The sequence below is a fragment of the Oryza sativa genome, chromosome 8, assembly GCF_034140825.1.
Source record: "Oryza sativa Japonica Group chromosome 8, ASM3414082v1".
Classification (NCBI taxonomy): domain Eukaryota; kingdom Viridiplantae; phylum Streptophyta; class Magnoliopsida; order Poales; family Poaceae; genus Oryza; species Oryza sativa.
The window spans coordinates 3,428,733-3,445,726 of record NC_089042.1 but is presented as its reverse complement, the minus strand read 5'-3'; the positions used below and the strand labels follow the sequence as shown (position 1 = coordinate 3,445,726).

Sequence of the window (16,994 nt, the reverse complement as noted above, 5' to 3'; positions counted from 1 at the left end):
GGCGACAGAGGCAGGCCGGCGGTGTAGATGACGATGCCCATCAACGGTGGTGTGACCAACCAACCGTATAGGCGAGGACACCAGTCGGCGGCGACGGAGGCAGGCCGGTGGTGAAGTCGTAGACGCCCAACAGCGGCGGCATAATAGGCCAGCCGTGCAGGCAGAAACACCAGTCGGCGGCGGCGAAGGCCAGCCGGTCGGTGAAGACATGGACGCCCATGAACGGTGGTGTGACCGACCAACTGTATAGGCGATGACACCAGTCGGCGGCGACGGAGGCAGGCCGGTGGTGAAGTCGTAGACGCCCAACAGCGGCGGCATAATAGGCCAGCCGTGCAGGCGGAAACACCAGTCGGCGGTGGCGAAGGCCAGCCGGTCGGTGAAGACATGGACGCCCATGAACGGTGGTGTGACCGACCAACCGTATAGGCGATGACACCAGTCGGCGGCGACGGAGGCAGGCCGGCAGTGTAGATGACGATGCCCATCAACGGTGGTGTGACCAACCGACCGTATAGGCGGGGACACCAGTCGGCGGCGACGGAGGCAGGCCGGTGGTGAAGTCGTAGACGCCCAACAGCGGCGGCATAATAGGCCAGCCGTGCAGGCGGAAACACCAGTCGGCGGCGGCGAAGGCCAGCCGGTCGGTGAAGACATGGACGCCCATGAACGGTGGTGTGACCGACCAACTGTATAGGCGATGACACCAGTCGGCGGCGACGGAGGCAGGCCGGTGGTGAAGTCGTAGACGCCCAACAGCGGCGGCATAATAGGCCAGCCGTGCAGGCGGAAACACCAGTCGGCGGCGGCAAAGGCCAGCCGGTCGGTGAAGACATGGACGCCCATGAACGGTGGTGTGACCGACCAACCGTATAGGCGATGACACCAGTCGGCGGCGACGGAGGCAGGCCGGCGGTGAAGTCGTAGACGCCCAACAGCGGCGGCATAATAGGCCAGCCGTGTAGGCGGAGGCACCACTCGGCGGTGACGGAGGCAGGCCGGCGGTGAAGTCGTTGTTGTTATCAGCAATGGCGGTGGCGAAGACAAGCCGGCAGAGTGGACTCGCGGCCGATCGACCGGAAAGCTGAGACGCCTCGAGTCCATGACTAGCATCAATCGCCTCAATAGTGCCGCGTAATTATATGCGAACAACAACAAAAAATAGCAAGAGATTAATCTGAGATTAAAAATCAATATGATAAATAATGATAAAAATCAGATTGAGTTTCCCCCTGACTGATTTGGATCAAGTCAGAGAAGAGGAGCTTGAAGAAGTGGTCGACGGAAAGGAAGTGAAAACTCCCAAAGCGAAAACGAAGTCGGCGACTCATGAAATTGATTCCATCGCGCTCGTTGATAGGAAACTCGACGCAACCCCTACCTGGCGCGCCAACTGTCGAAACATGAATTCGGCAATAATAAAACGGGGTAGCGTACGAGACCTAAAAGTGGATGGATGTGGAGACAAAGGATTTAGACAGGTTCAGGCCCTCTCAATGAGAGGTAATACCCTACTCCTGTTTGGGGATTTGAATCCGCCGGGTGTATTATAGATCTGACGATCTAGTTGTCTCATGCCCCCTAGAGGGCCTCCTGCCCACCTTATATAGGACGGGGGGCAGGATTACAAGATAGAAACCTTAACCAATACGGTATCGGTTTCCTAAATCTACTTTACAATCTTATCAAACCAGGACTTTAGGCCGTTTCATAATACACAGGGAAACGTAATACCCAAGTCATGATCTGTTACATATTATATATATATAAATTATCCCCTATGACTAGTCGGATAACCATGCCGTATGGGTATGGGGTACCCACAATATCCACAATGTATATATGCACATATTTGATAATTTTATTAAAATTAGCATGATTTGAAATGATAACTCTGAACAGCCTGAAAAGATTGACTAGAGAGAGATAAAAAGAGAGAGAGATGAGAAAGGAAGAGAAGAGAAGGCAGCTTGTGGAAGAAGCTTTGCCTGAGGCAGGCTTGTCTGTGTTTCACCCGTCCCTTTCTCCTTTTCCTTCCTCCCTGCTTTTGATCCATCCATCCATCGCTTTGTGAATTGGTGATGCGCTTGTTTGGTTTTGCCCCTGCTTTGCTTTGCTTTGCCATCACGTGACTCTGCCTGCGAACAAGATGAACATGAACATGAAGATGAGAGAGAAGAGAAGAAATTGGCAATGCCAAATGCCAAAAGCAGCCACAGTAAAAAAAAAAAAAGGCATCGAGCACACCACCATTCCTCTCGTACGCCGACGCCGTATACGTATAGTCGTATACTAGTCTACTACTACCAAATGGGGTACCTCTACGTTGCTAGTACGGCGCCAAAAAAGGCAAAGCGCCGCCCGATGGGAAACGGACGGCGGGGACGACACGTATGGTCCCACACAAGATCAAGAGGAGTGGGTCCCCACGCGCACTGCCCGCTCCCCACCAATCATCGCTCCGCTTTTTTTTTATTATTTTTGTGCTTCGTGTCCTCTCGTCTCGTCCTCGTCGCCGGCGGCTGCTTCTCTTCCCAACCCAGGTTCGCCACGTCCTCGATTGCCACGCCTTAGGCTGTCTGTCAGTGATTAAACATGTCACAAAAATTCATTTATTAAAAAACAGAGGAAGTATTATAAATCAAGTTTATATACTACCTTCTCCGTCCCAAAATAAGTGCAGCCGTGGATATCCGTGTCTAACGTTTGACCGTCCGTCTTATTTGAAAAATTTGTGAAAATTTTAAAAATATTTAGTCACACATAAAGTACTATCCATGTTTTATCATCTATTAGTAATAAAAATACTAATCATAAAAAATTTCAAATAAGACGAACGGTCAAACGTTGAACATGAATAGTATAAAACTGTACTTATTTTGGGACGGAGGGAGTAAAAACTATAACAAAATATTTAACACATAACAAATGTACTATCAAAATACATTAAATATTAGTTTTAGCGCAACTAATTTTAGATCCTAAATATACTTATATGCAAATAAAACGAAGGAATACGAGTTTTGAATGGTTGTCTAATGTTCGCATAATGCATACAATAATCGCTACACCGTTAATTACTCTCTTCAGTTAAATTTTTTACGGAGTTTTTTTTTGGGTACAAAGTTACCACCCATTTTCCTTGATAAATAATACTCCAATAGTCCAATATGCAACGGCACGAGAAATGCGAATCTGATCAGAATATCACCTGCAAAAACTTTGCGGAATTACGAGGGTTGTTGCACAACGATCACACTACAGATCCTTGGGAGGGAATAATGTCATACTGTCATGGCCCTTTTTGGAGCTCATAATTAATTGGGTCAAATCAAAAGCAAAAAGGCCCGGATGAAAAAGAAAAGCCTTCTTAAAAGCATGGAGGGAATTGAAGCCCACTAATTAATCATCTGTCACCATCAACCTCCCATCTTAACTTGTCCTAAGAGAAGGCTAATAGTACAGCACATTGCTAGCTCCAATTCATATATATCCAATCTAATAGTCAATTTATACAATAGATGCTTACTATACTATTAATATATGATCCCACCTGTCATACACACAATGTGTCTTGGAGTCCGTGCTGCAGCTGGCTACAGATCTGTAACCCGCTGCTCTTCTCTCTCATCGTTTATCTCATTAAAATATGTTTATAGCTGGCTAATAGCCTGCTATTGTACCTGCTCTAATTCTACTCTAGGACTAGTATCTGCCATATCATGTTCAGGATTTGCTTTGTTTGTTATGTTTCGTCATCGTGTCGATCACCTCCAACTTTCACAAATTTGGACCAAATTCGATCGATCGCCACCTGCTTTAAGAAGCCCAACTTAAGATGATGTTTTCCTCTCTCTTGCTCTCTCTCTCTCTCTCTCTCTCAATTGTCTTCAGTGATCGAGAATATTAGCTATAAGAAGTTCATGTTTTTTTAAAGAACGAGAGCAGAATGTTACTATGAAAGTGTGGTCTAAATAAAAGTGATCGATTCTTTGTTAGTATAATAATTAGCTTGATGTTTAAAGAGGATGAGCCGACATTGTTTGGTTGTGCCTGTCGGTTTGAGCTTTGAGACAATGAGCTTTCAACAGCTTTCAACGGCTCGAGAAAAAGCTGGGAAATTATTCCACGCTTTTTTTTCATATATACAGACTTTGGTAAAAATGTTTCATGTTTGAAGTTTAAACAGCAAACGTGTATCATGACACAATCTCGAATTGTCGCGTGCAAATCAAAGTCATTATTTCGTCTCTTGACTGATGGTAACTGTGAACGACCGTAGTAGTAGCAGTAGCTTAGTGCGCGTCTAATTCAGGGCAGTTCGATGTCAAAACGATTTCCAAATTTGCTGCAAATCTAGACCGTGGAAGTCAAAAACACACTAGGATTAGAAGAACAATCCAAAGACTTTTGCACTCCGCCACTTGCACACACTGTTTTTCTGCTCATCTGTTTTTGGTTCACTGTTGAATCCGAGAAAGGAGTGTCTGAAACGCTTGGCAATACTTGTCAACTAGCTAACCTAACTGAACTATCCAACTCATGTAATTGTAGATATTTGTCTGATATTAGCAAGGACCTAGCCTTGAAATTAATGTCTTAATCTTAGAATATTAAGCTTAGGGCTGCTGCTCTGGCATAGTATTCGTCAAAGCTTCTAGAACTTTGTTTTCTCATGCACTTCCTAGTACTCCCTCCGTTCCAAAATATAAGACACAACCATCATTAACCCAAAGATCAAGAAACAATTATTATTATCTCCTAGTTTGGATCACCCTAATAAATATAATGCATGCATCCAATAGAATTAGAGATCTTGAGGGTGGAGGATTTAAAAAAGTAATAATTTAATGGAGATGATGTTCTAATTAATTGTATGCATGCATACATGCCTTATATTATGAAACATCCAAAAAAAAGTAGTTGTGACTTATATTATGGAACGGAGGGAGTATTTCATTTTATCATAGAGAGCTCAACACGACTTAGTGTATGATTAATTAAATAATTAGCTAATCTCTCTTACACACAAAACGAGCGGCTCATTAGTGTATGATTAATTAAATAATTAACTATTTCTTTTAAAAAATAATTAATATATTTTTAAAGCAATTTTTGTATATATCTATTTTTTAATAAAAACATCATTTAGCAGTTTGAAAAATGTACGCGTGAAAAACGAGAGAGGTGCGCTGGAAAAAGGAAGGAAATGAACTCAGCCAGTGGTTCAAATGCGTACTAGTCATTTTAAATCCAGCCATACGAATCCAAAAAATGGTCACCAAAAATTCGCCAAACAAGTCCAAACTCACTCCAAACTCCAAAGGCGTCCGTTACTCCGGTGAGACGAGACAGCGAGCTCCCAGCCTCCCACCCGTCTGCCACTGACAGGACGTGCCCACAGACCGGCAGTGGCAATTCCCGTAAATTACGACGGAGCGTGGGGTCAGGCTCGTACGCGGGAGTGGGGGATCGGAGAGGAGAGAGGAATATGCAAAGCAAATCCCCCCTCGAGTCGTCGACGCGGTAAAGCCACTCGCTTTCTTCCCCACCACGTCTCCTCCTCTTCTCCTCCCCTAAAATCCCCAATTCCGACCAAACCCTAGCCCCCCCCAAATCGCCTCACTCCACCACCCCACGCTTCCTTCGCCGCTAAGTATATCCCTCCCGGCGACCGCGAATCGGATCTTGAGAGTGAGAGAGAGGTTGGGGGAGGTGGATGAGAGGGCGGAGATGACGGTGATGGAGCTCAAGAAGCTGCCGCTCGGGTTCAGGTTCCACCCCACCGACGAGGAGCTCGTCAGGCACTACCTCAAGGGGAAGATCACGGGGCAGATCAGGAGCGAGGCCGATGTCATCCCCGAGATCGATGTCTGCAAGTGCGAGCCGTGGGATCTCCCTGGTGAGTTTTCTTCTCCTTCCTCTCTGCTTTAGTCCTCCTTTTGCTGCAGGGTTGGTTTGGATTTCGTTGCTTGGGGTTATTTGTGCTGTTTTTTTTTGTCTCGATCGGGTGTGGTTTGCAGCTGATTCCAGGTATGGAGAGCTTGGGGGTTGTGCTCGTTTGCGTGTTTTCGTTTTTGGTTTTATTCGTTTTGAAGAAATCACTCTGGTTTGCTCTTTCTTGTTTGGGTTTTGTTTCTTGCTTTTTTTGGTTTTTGGTTTTATACCTGTAGCCGTGTGGTTTTGGGGATTTTTTTTTGGTTTGATCACTACTGGGGTTTCCCCCATTTTTGGCCATTCTTTCAGTGATTCTTTTGTTTTTGTTTATGCTGCTTTATTGCTGGATCTCGGTGGTTTCTGGGCGGGATTCTGATGAGCAGATTACTGCTGCTTGCTGTGGTTTGCATCTTTCTCCGTGAGGAATTTTTTCTCCCCATGGGGATGCTAGTTTGATGCGATTCCCTCGAACTCCGCTAAAAATGCCTAAATCCTTTATTAAAATGTGCCCGAGATGCTGTTTGGTGTGATGCGGTTCAAATCTTTGACTTCGTTGATGCAAATTTTACTAATCGACCTGTCAAACTCTGAGAAAGATTCCATTTCTGACGCGTGTTCCTCTTGATTTTGTGGCGGGTGCGTTCAGATAAGTCTCTGATCCGCTCCGATGATCCGGAGTGGTTCTTCTTCGCGCCGAAGGATAGGAAGTATCCCAATGGGAGCAGGTCGAACAGGGCGACGGAGGCCGGGTACTGGAAGGCCACCGGGAAGGACAGGGTGATCAGGTCCAAGGGTGACAAGAAGAAGCAGCAAGTAATTGGCATGAAGAAGACGCTCGTGTTCCACCGGGGGCGTGCGCCGAAGGGTGAGCGGACTGGGTGGATCATGCATGAGTACCGCACCACCGAGCCGGAGTTTGAGTCCGGTGAGCAGGTATGCGATAGTGCTAGTACCTTGTTTTGTAGCTTTCCTTTGTAGGTTTATTTTCTCAGCAAGTTCATGATCAGTATGTCAAGATTTTTAGCGACAATGTTGTTATATATAGGTATGCTCACAGTTCACAGCTCGGTTGTGAGTTTACAGCAAATGAGAATGTCAAATGAACACTGCAAATATCTTTTGGGAAAAAAAGAAACATAATCATCTGATGTTTCTGTTCTGGTATCTTAGTATTCGTATTTGTATTTTCAGGGAGGTTACGTTCTCTACCGGCTGTTCCGAAAGCAAGAGGAGAAAATTGAGCGACCCAGTCCGGATGAAGTGGATAGAAGTGGATACTCACCCACTCCTTCTCGTTCAACTCCTGATAACATGGAACCAATTGAAGACGGAAATACACCATTAAACAGGGAATCTCCAGAATCTGCTCTGCATGAAAGCCCAATTGATTTGCCTGCTCTAACTGAGGCTCAAGCTGCGCCAATTACAAGGTGGCTTGCAGACAGAACTGATAACGCGACAACAAATGAAGTAAACATCTCTCACATGCCTCATCATGGGCTTGATGGAGGAGCTAAGGTCAGTAAAGTTGCTTGTAGGTCTATTAAACTTGTATGATCATTTTATAATTGATTTATTTCTCTAGCCAGTTAACTTCCTAGGTGTGAATTCCTTCTAATTGTTTGCGTGATTCTTTTGATATAAGCAGGCTAGCCCTTCAGCTGGTGCTTTCCCTCAGCTGATTGGTTCACAACAGAATATCCATGATAATAATGAATTAGCCACAGTTTCTGCACCCATGCTACCACATGAAGACTTCAATAATTTCCCTCTAGGAGCCATTGGTAATTTTGATGGCAATATGAATCCTCGAGATCCAGTGGAGGAGTTCTTGAATCAAACCATTGCTGATCCAGATGAGCATTCATCAACAACATCAAAGGCTCAGTATGATTCGGACACTGGAATCATACCAACTGAGTTTGAGAACCATGGGGTGATGCAGGTAATGTTGTTCTCCCTAATCTGCACCTGCTGTTTAGGTTATAGTTATTGTTTTTAATTCTTATTATCCATGGAACCTTTGCAGGGTGAATTCATGGATGATCTGAGTGGGTTGGAAAATTTAGATTTCTGGCCAGATGACCGAAATCCCCAGTTGAGTGCACTGTATGAGGACACACCATTGCTGCCTTATGATAGCACCGACCAGGATGTGCTCTCCATGGACTCTGGTGCTGAATCCTTGCAAGATCTATTCAACAGCATGGACGATTCAAACGCGAGGAATAATGTATGGGGCAACGAACCATTCCTCCAGGGGACTGGATTTCCCATGTCTTGGCCGTTACAGCCGAACTCCGCATTTCCAAACCAGGGCACTGCAAATAGGAGGCTCATGCTACAGCTATCAGAATCATTATCTCCTGATTTTGATGTGAGCATGACTAGAGATGAGTGTGAAGATGAGGAACCAGGTATTGTTGTAACTTCGAAGTATGTGAATGAAGCTCCTGAGGAGTCAACTGCAGAAAAGGATATGCCTTCTGATGGAGATGATGCTGAGCCAACGGGTATTACTATCCTGAGGCGACGCCATGCTCCAACTGCAAGTTCGTTTTCTGATGGAGATGATGCTGAGTCAACGGGTATTACCATCCTAAGACAGCACCAAGCTCCAAATGCAAGCTTGCTTTCTGATGGAGATGATGCTGAGTCAACGGGTATCACTATCCTAAGACGACGCCAAGCTCCAACTGCTAGCTCAGCTAGTTCATTTACTCAACAGGGTGCTGCAGTGCAAAGGGTGCGGCTACAATCAAACCTTGATGCAGCACCGTGTTCTAGCGTTGATGGTTCATCAAGTTGCATCATAAATGAAGGTGAAAGTGAACGCACCATGGAGAAACCTGAGGTGAGTTATATTACCCTTAAACTAATGCACTCTTGTTCCATGGGAATAAGTTAAATCCTTTATATTCCATAGCCAGTTTGTTATTAATTGTACCAGAATGCAGGTAATTCCTTTGTCATGAACTACTAATGGATCCTGGTTAATTTCTTGTAAAAAATAAATAAAAGAACTCTAGGCTGATTATGTACTGCATGCTTTGAAAGTTCTGTTGCTTTAGAAACGCTAATTTTCTCTTACGTTGTTCTTGCCAGATTGAAGAGAATGCAGGAAGTACCTTGGCTGAAGGTGGGACTTGCCATGAGGATGACCAGAAGGAGCATGGTAATACCACTTTTGAAATATTTCATCCAGAAAATTTGTGATTTACCGTTCCTTCTCTCGTAAGCTAATCTGATATATTGACATGTAGATGCTTCAGCAGCAAATGCTAAATCTGTTCTGAGGCTGCGGAAGACAGCAGAGGGAAGCGACAAGGAGAACAAGCAGGAGGAAGAGGAGGGTGTTCTTGCTTCACATGTGAGAGCACCAGGGAATAAGAGGGGATTCCCATCGTACATCATTTGGCTGGTTCTCTCTGTGGCTCTGGTCCTGCTTATCTCCCTTGGGATTTATGGATGGGTGTAAACAGCTGCTCCCCTGATGGTCTTCAAGATGACCATGCTTACTGGCACAGGCTCCCAACATTGACCTGCTGTGCTGAGTGACCTGTTGTACATATTGCGTCTTACGCCCTTGTGTTTAGACGGCGGTTGCTAGACACCCTGGAGTGTTTGTTCCCCTTCCAGCGTGCTGCGGCAGAAGAAAAATCCAAAAACAAAAAAAAAAGAGGGGCGAAAACGAAGAAAAAAGAAGAGGTAGTGAATGAGGAAAGTTGTTGTAGATGTTCTGTGACTTAGGTGCATGGTAGTATTCCTTCCTGCTGTTATTGCAGATGTTAGTAGCCACATACCCTAGTTGTTCAGCAGTTGTAAGTCAGGTTAGGGATATGGTTACTTTTGTCTATGTAATGTTCTGTAGCATTATCTGAACCTGCTTTATCGGATGCAATTTCGTTTTCCTTTCAGTAAATCTCTGTGCTGCAAACTGTAGTTCCTGTGTAAGTTTTGATGTGTGAAATGTTAATACTTCTAGTACTAATATACTATTGATGATGAAATGAGGAGGCATGAATAGACTGGTGAGGTGCAACCGTGCAACATCCTATGAGGGGGGCACATGAGAATGTGATTGGGATTGATTGTTGCTGCTGCTGCTTTATCTTCACATGTGGTGAGGATCTGCTGAGCAATTGCAGTAGGGGGCTGAAGTTTACTTCCCTACAACTTTTAATTGCTGCAGCTTGCTGAAGTTTCCTGCATGTTCTTGTTTTACTGTAGCAGGATACTTTGAAAGAGAGAGTTGAGCGAAAGTTGAAAAAAGCTTCATGCAAACGTGAGGATGGTCACCTGCTGCCTAGTGGATTATGGGCCAAAGCTGATTTTGATCTTTTAGAAAATGATTTTAAGGGCTGGTTTGGGTTGTGATCTAAATTGGCCTTACCAATTTTTGTCGATGCCAAATTTTGGCAAGTTTTGGCATGGCTAATTTTGGCAAGGCAAAGTTGTGTTTAGATTGAAGTCAAAATAGTCTAAGTTAACTATTGAAATGGCCTATTTTCTTAGGCATGCCAAAATTTGGCTTCAAACCAAATAGACACTAAACACTGTTAAAATTGCCAAATATTGGTAAGGCCAATTTAGACCTCAAACCAAACCGGCCCTAAGAGTAGTTTTTCTTCTTCACTCTTATCGTACAGCTCCGCTCTCATGATTATAAAGATGATACTCCCTCTGTTTCAGATTACAAGTCGTTTTGATTTTGGACAAAGTTAAACTGCTTCAAGTTTAATTAAATTTGTAGTCAAATATAGTAATATTTGTAGCACCAAATTAATTTTATTAAATCAATAATTGAATACATTTATCTTGGGCTGCAAATGTTACTAATTTTTTTATAAACTTGGTCAAGCTTAACCAAAACAACTTATAATCTGAAACGGGGGAGTAGGTTAAAGGGACACGAAAAGTACTCTTAAAATCAAACTTCAAAATTTAAAATCGTTTGGATTATACTCAAATCTGCGATAGAGTAAGGTCTTGTCGCCAAACAGAGGGTGCAGCCCCTTGAACACTCCGGCCCATGAAGCAGAGCCCACCTTCCTATCGTGCCGTGCGTCCACTCATCTGGGCCACCAATCAGTATCGGGCCTACCACGGCCTGATACTGATCATTTCTTTAACTCCCTAGAAAAAATTATTGTTTTGTTGCCCAAATTAGTCGTAGTCAACACGCGACAAATATCAGTGTTTCACACCAAAATTAGAAGTTTGGTTGAAATTAAAACGATGTGACGAAAAAGTTAGAAGTTTGTGTGTGTAGGAAAGTTTTGATGTGATGAAAAAGTTTAAAACTAAACTCGGCCATGTGTATTAACGGCCATATCTTTTTTCTTTATTCAGCTCTGGATCATAGATACAGCTATGGTGTTTTAACTTTTCATTAAGGATGCACGTTAAATGAGATGAATTACTACCATAAACTTAAAAATTAATTAATACGGAAAGTTTCTAAAAAGAGACGGTAATCAAATATTCATTGTCCAACATGGCAACATCAGAATTTTAGACAGATAACACCACACTAGGGACTTGTTTAGCTGCAAAATTTTTCTTCAAACTTTCAACTTTTTCATCACATCAAAACTTTTTTACACACACAAACTTCCAACTTTTCCATCACATCGTTCCAATTTTAACCAAATTTTTAATTTTGGTGTGAACTAACCACACCCTATTTATATATTCGGAAGCAGAACTCGGTCCCGTTGACTTTGAACAGTTCTTTCAAAACAAGTCGCATGAAAAAACAGAACACCAACAAAAAAAAACAACTTTTTAAACAATTGCTTGACGCAGCTCTGCACATTGCCACAAGAATTTCTTTGTCCAAACAATTCCTTTTTTCAAAAAAAAAGGAGAATGTCTTTCTCCAAACATTTGGAAAAAAAAACAAAATCCTTTCCAGATTTCCCAAACCAAATCCTTCTCTCGGAAGCTTTGCATTGGAAAACGGAGAGATTTAAAGGCTCAAAGCGAACGATAATCTCATATAAAAATGGTCATAGCTGCCCCTCCAACTTCCTCGTTATTTACGACTCTTGCCACTCTCCGCCGCCCCACCAAACCCCACCGGCGACCTCACCGGAGATGACCTCCTCCTCCACCGCCGCCGCCGCCATTCAATCCGCCTCGTCCTCCACCCTCTCCCCGCACGCGGCTCCCTTCGCCCTCCCCGTCCGCCCGGCCCGCGCCCCTCTCCAAGATGGTAACAACCTGCCCTCCTCCTCCTCCTCCTCCTCCTCTACCCTCTTCTTGATTGTCTCTCATGCCCCGCCACCGCGCGTTCTTCGGCTGGTACGGCGTGTTCTTCCGCTCCCTGATGATCGGCACCGTCGATTTGGTGCGCGGGGGGGGGGGGGGGGGGGGGGCTTTGCGAAGGATCCGGTCTTTGTGTGTGGTTCATTCGCGTCAAGTGTGTGAGGAGTGAGGTTTTTCGATTTTCAGTTGGTAGAATTTAGTTGAGATTAAGTAGTACCTGAAACCGATCGGCGATCATCAAAATTTTTGTTATTGTTCTGCACTTTTGAATTTACTTACTCTCTCTCGGTTTCATCTGAGAGATGAGTTTGTTCATTGAGTATCAAATCATTGGCGCAATAATGTGGATGTTTATTTGGGGCTATTTGCGCCGCAGTCTGATTTCATGCGATTATCCTATCTTATTTTCAGTTAGTATTACTTACTCCCTCCAGTTCCATAATTCTTGACGTTTTAGACAAGTTTAAAGTTAAACTTTTGTAACTTTGGTTGTTAATAACTTTAAAAGTATTTAGTTTAAAGGAACAACATTTATAGATTTATCTTTCAAAGTACTATAAGAAAAGTAAACATGCATTTATTTATTGTATATATTATAATAGAAAAATAAAATCAAAGATATATTTTGGAGATTGTGTCATTGTCCAAAACGTCAAGAATTATGGAACGGGAGGGAGTATGCATCATGGCATTGATTTCACGTTTGTTCTTGGATGCTTAGGTGATGTTTCTAGGTCGATGGATGGTAGCATTGTGGTGCATGGATTAGATAATAAAATTTTAGGAGATGCTCATCCATCATCGTCGTCAGCAACATCTTGCTTTCGAACACAATCATTTGACACAGTTTTACCAGCCTCCACATGTGGAGCGAACGCAAGTCAGCCGAGGGAATGGCCAGAAATTGGCAGCGATGCAGCTTATCCATCCTCGATTTGTTCTACTTCTGTGGTATTTTCATATCCTTCAGTCATGATGGCCTCCAATCATAACCAGAAAAATCCCTTGTACCCTGGGATGGGAAGTAATGGAAGCAGATGTTCAACAGTCAAGATAGAAAGCCCACCAAATAAAATATCTGAAGCCAATAAAATCAGTTGTGGTTTAACGAGCAAGTCATCTATGACAAAAGATGTTAGTAAATCCAACGAAGATGCTGTGAAAAATGCCCCCTTTCCACAAATTTTGGAAGTTGGTATGGAGATCTGCTCCAAAGAGGCAAGCCCTGTCTCCCATACGAGGCCTCTTCATATTTCAACTGCTGGCTCTGATCCATGCGATTCTATGGCTGATGGTGTGAAAACAGAACCATCAGAATGCTATGTGGATTCACCATGTTGGAGAGGAAGAGGAACTTCACTTTCTCATCAAACGTCAGTGACACAGTTAATAAATCAAGAATCAGAGGCTTTTGATGCTGGCCAAAAGAAGAGCACTAGCACTGTTCAGCATTGTGAGGTTCTGACCGCATCTCAAAATTTGGACACTATCGAGAATAAGCAAAACCAATCCCAATCTCATGTTGAATTGTCTGTGTCTATGAAATCTGGAGACAATGGTAAAAAAGAGGAAGAAGTTTCCCACAATAAGGAGCTTGAGAGTGCAAAACAATGTGCAGCAAAATGCACCGCAGAGCAGAAACACAGTTTGGAGCTGAGAGATAATAGCGTGAAGCGATCTGGTCTAAACTTTGCTGCTCCTGATTTTATCCCTTCATCAGTTGGGAAATCAAAAATTGTCAAAGGTCAGTCTAACTCCATAAAAGTGCTTTATATGATCGTGCCTGTCTCATGATTTGTATTTCAAGTTATTATATCCTTTATTTTACTTCATATTCACAACCATGTTTAAATATTTGTCACATTCAGGGTCCTGTTCCACGACAGGAAGGAACACTTCTGGAATTCTCAAGGCAATGGGGAATTTGTCAGAAATGCTTCGCGATAGCTGTTTGTTGGATGAAAATGAGCTCGATGAGCATGAGCACACTCTCCTCCAATCAGTAATTGAGAATCTTCAGACATGTATTGATAGGAAAAAAAAGGTGCATTGTTTGTGGTCTTTCTTTTAGTTCTTACTAGATTAGGCTTTCTGTAAAATGCGTTACTTTGAGCATGTGCACAACCTGCAACTTGTATTTTATTGGCATCTTCCTTCATACAACTCTTTCAGAAGATTTCATCAGCTCATCCATTTTGTTATTAGTAAAGGATTAGTTTAACTGTTAGTTTATTATTGTTAGTCCTCACATGTGTAGGATAACAAAGTTTATGATTATTGCTGGAGAATGCTTCCCAAATGCACATGCACAATCACCACCATCAAATGTTACCTTGAGTAGCAAAGTCCAAAACTGGAACAAACAATCCCACCTTCTCTTCATTATGATGTCCTTACACACAAACACTTTGGATGGGTAGGACAGTACATATACCCACATGATGCATTTCCATTTGTGACTTTCTAAATCAGTGATCCCATAATATTTTTTTCAATTCTTTCTAGGGTCCCATTAATGATGATGGCTCTAACAAGGCAGGACTAAGGGCTCCTCATTCTCAGTCCGCCGTTTTAAAATCTTATGCAGGGGACTACAGAGGTAGTTGTACAACCAATGGTGGAAATGGCATAACTGTAAATAAATCTGTGGGTCCTACTCGTGTGCTCAGTGATTTTGGGAAGAACAGCTTGACATGGTCCCAGGTATTCTTTTGTACACATAGTAGCTCGTGCTGTTTGTGAAAAATGTGCAGAGGGTTTTCCAAAATGTTCTTTAAAATCTTTATAAGCACAAAAAGGTCAGTAGTAATTTTTACAAGATACAGTATATGACAGAGTTTGAGCCTGCAACATTTTGTTAGGAATTTACCCCCTTTCCTTTGTCTATAACCTTCTTATTAGTTGAGTAAGTTGCACTTTGCAATGGGTAAAGTGTACCTTGTTTTGCTTTGCACCAGATTTAGCACATACTTTCAATTTGCGCTTATTGATTTCACTTAACACCTGGATGCATCATTCAATCTATAGAAATGTCATGGCATTTCATAAAATCTCGTAAAACATGGTCTAAATTCAAAGAGTTTCACAGGTTGTACTCATATTTTTCGAGATTTCTCTTCAATTATATGATGCTACCTAGTGCCATGTGAAGCTTATTTCAATATACCCTAGTTTAAAGTGAAAGTATGAACTAAAACTAGTGTAAAGTGAAACAAGGTATACTCTACCCGGTAGGCTGGTACAATGTGCAATTTACTCTCATTTAGTCTAGTACACTTTCTTACAAGCTATTATTAATGTTTGGCCAGCCTTCATTCAACAATATTCCAAGGATGATATCCTGTGAAGAAGACCACTCACAGATTCTCATTTATAAGAATCTGTGGATTGATGCTGAGCGTACAAATTGTGAGTTGAAGTATCTACTGAAACAGAACCGTATCAAAATTGGCCAAGAATCCAGTATGGCTCATATTGGTGGTCCAAGAAATCCTTCTTTCCAGGCATGTGATTTAGGTGCAGGTCCAAGTAATTCTTATGGAGCTGCCATATCTTACCCACCAACTCTGAGTTTTCCTAAGGGTGATTCTACTGAAGAGACATCAAGAGCAAGGAACACTGACCTCCTTTACACTGGTGATTGCATCCGGTTAGGAGATAACAGTGTGCCTAGCTGCTCTGCAAGCACCATCAGCCATCCTACTCGACCGAATAATTTTCAGGGTGACCTTTTAACAGGCTTGGAGGAAACTGGCTTGCATCATCATGCTCAGCCAGTACCGCAACTCGCACCGAGCAGAGTTCACAGGGAACCGAGAATAAGCACTATGGATGAAGCGTCAGGCCACTCATGCTTCACCGGAGCAGACGGCATTTTGAGTGGCAATTCTGAATATGGCTTGTCATCAGATTGGGAGCATGTTCTGAAGGAAGAAATCGGCTGGAGCTGAAGGGATCTGCCAGCCAGATTGCTACTTAATTTGTACATATATATATGCTTGAGTAATTAGAGATGCAGGAATTCTGCTCATGGGTTTATTTTGAGTTTTTTTGTCTGATAAGGCTGAGGATAGCAGGCACTGCTTGGCAAAATGGTGCTTTCCAGCCTCTGAAAAAACAGCACCACTTTTATGTATGCATGTCTAATTAGCTTCTTATGAACAATTGTATAAGAACTCCTAAGTCCTAACCTAGCTGCACATTTTGGCCATGGCAGTGCCAAATTGTCACTATGTGAATTGTTCTCTTGCAACTAAATTAAGCAAGCAATTAGATCCACATGATAAGAATATGCACATACCTGAAAGTGTGATGATGTTAACAAGATCACAAAATGGAGAACACGTTAGGTACCGAGGAACTTTCGACACACTATCCAACCGAACAACTTAAAAATTCTTAAATTCTCTGTAACTAATGGGATCCTGTGCCAACTACTTCCCGGGGATTTGCCTTGTGATCTCCAAGAGTACTTTGTGTTCCCTAACTCCTTCAAGAGTTGCTGAGATTCTTGGTTGATACTACATACTAATATAGCAGAGAGTCAACATAATATATATTTTTGTGCTCTTTTACTTACCACTCGATGTCAACAAGCCTGAAATACAAAACTTAATATGTGTGATTAAAAATAGTTATCTACGGAAATAAAATTATGTGCTAATCATTCCTATGGCAAATCTACGAAAGATCACTTTGTGAGAAATCCAATTAAGTACTTCTCTAGATCAGAACAAAAGGATCTCCCATTAAAATATCAGTTTTTTTAATAATTAATATGGTAATGT

General features: G+C 42.7%; 2 protein-coding genes across 3 annotated transcripts; both read left to right on the top strand.

The window, feature by feature from the left end:
* Window positions 1–5,604: 5,604 nt before the first annotated feature.
* Window positions 5,605–9,928, top strand: LOC4344705 (NAC domain-containing protein 14). Of its 2 annotated transcripts, none has more exons than XM_015794803.3 (7): window positions 5,605–5,902; window positions 6,584–6,870; window positions 7,129–7,455; window positions 7,586–7,882; window positions 7,967–8,791; window positions 9,043–9,112; window positions 9,201–9,928. In XM_015794803.3, the coding sequence occupies exons 1-7, from the start codon at window positions 5,734–5,736 to the stop codon at window positions 9,413–9,415; spliced, it is 2,190 nt and encodes a 729-aa protein (XP_015650289.1). In that variant the 5' UTR covers window positions 5,605–5,733; the 3' UTR covers window positions 9,416–9,928. The 2 variants fall into 2 exon arrangements, with proteins under 2 accessions (XP_015650289.1, XP_015650288.1); XM_015794802.3 differs by having other exon boundaries at window positions 7,583–7,882.
* A 2,045-nt stretch (window positions 9,929–11,973) lies between these two features.
* LOC4344704 (uncharacterized) lies at window positions 11,974–16,439 on the top strand. The gene is made up of 5 exons (XM_015795538.3): window positions 11,974–12,154; window positions 12,929–13,951; window positions 14,076–14,251; window positions 14,713–14,910; window positions 15,516–16,439. Exons 1-5 carry the CDS (start codon window positions 12,037–12,039, stop codon window positions 16,155–16,157), a joined length of 2,157 nt encoding a protein of 718 aa, XP_015651024.1. The 5' UTR covers window positions 11,974–12,036; the 3' UTR covers window positions 16,158–16,439.
* Window positions 16,440–16,994: the final 555 nt, after the last annotated feature.

Coding starts and splice junctions, on each gene's coding strand:
- LOC4344704 (XM_015795538.3), top strand. CDS start 12,037: ATGACCTCCTCCTCCACCGCCGCCGCCGCCATTCAATCCGCCTCGTCC. Junction 13,952..14,075: donor GAAATCAAAAATTGTCAAAG/GTCAGTCTAACT, acceptor TGTCACATTCAG/GGTCCTGTTCCACGACAGGA. Junction 14,911..15,515: donor ACAGCTTGACATGGTCCCAG/GTATTCTTTTGT, acceptor ATGTTTGGCCAG/CCTTCATTCAACAATATTCC.
- LOC4344705 (XM_015794802.3), top strand. CDS start 5,734: ATGACGGTGATGGAGCTCAAGAAGCTGCCGCTCGGGTTCAGGTTCCAC. Junction 7,883..7,966: donor AGAACCATGGGGTGATGCAG/GTAATGTTGTTC, acceptor GAACCTTTGCAG/GGTGAATTCATGGATGATCT. Junction 8,792..9,042: donor GCACCATGGAGAAACCTGAG/GTGAGTTATATT, acceptor TGTTCTTGCCAG/ATTGAAGAGAATGCAGGAAG.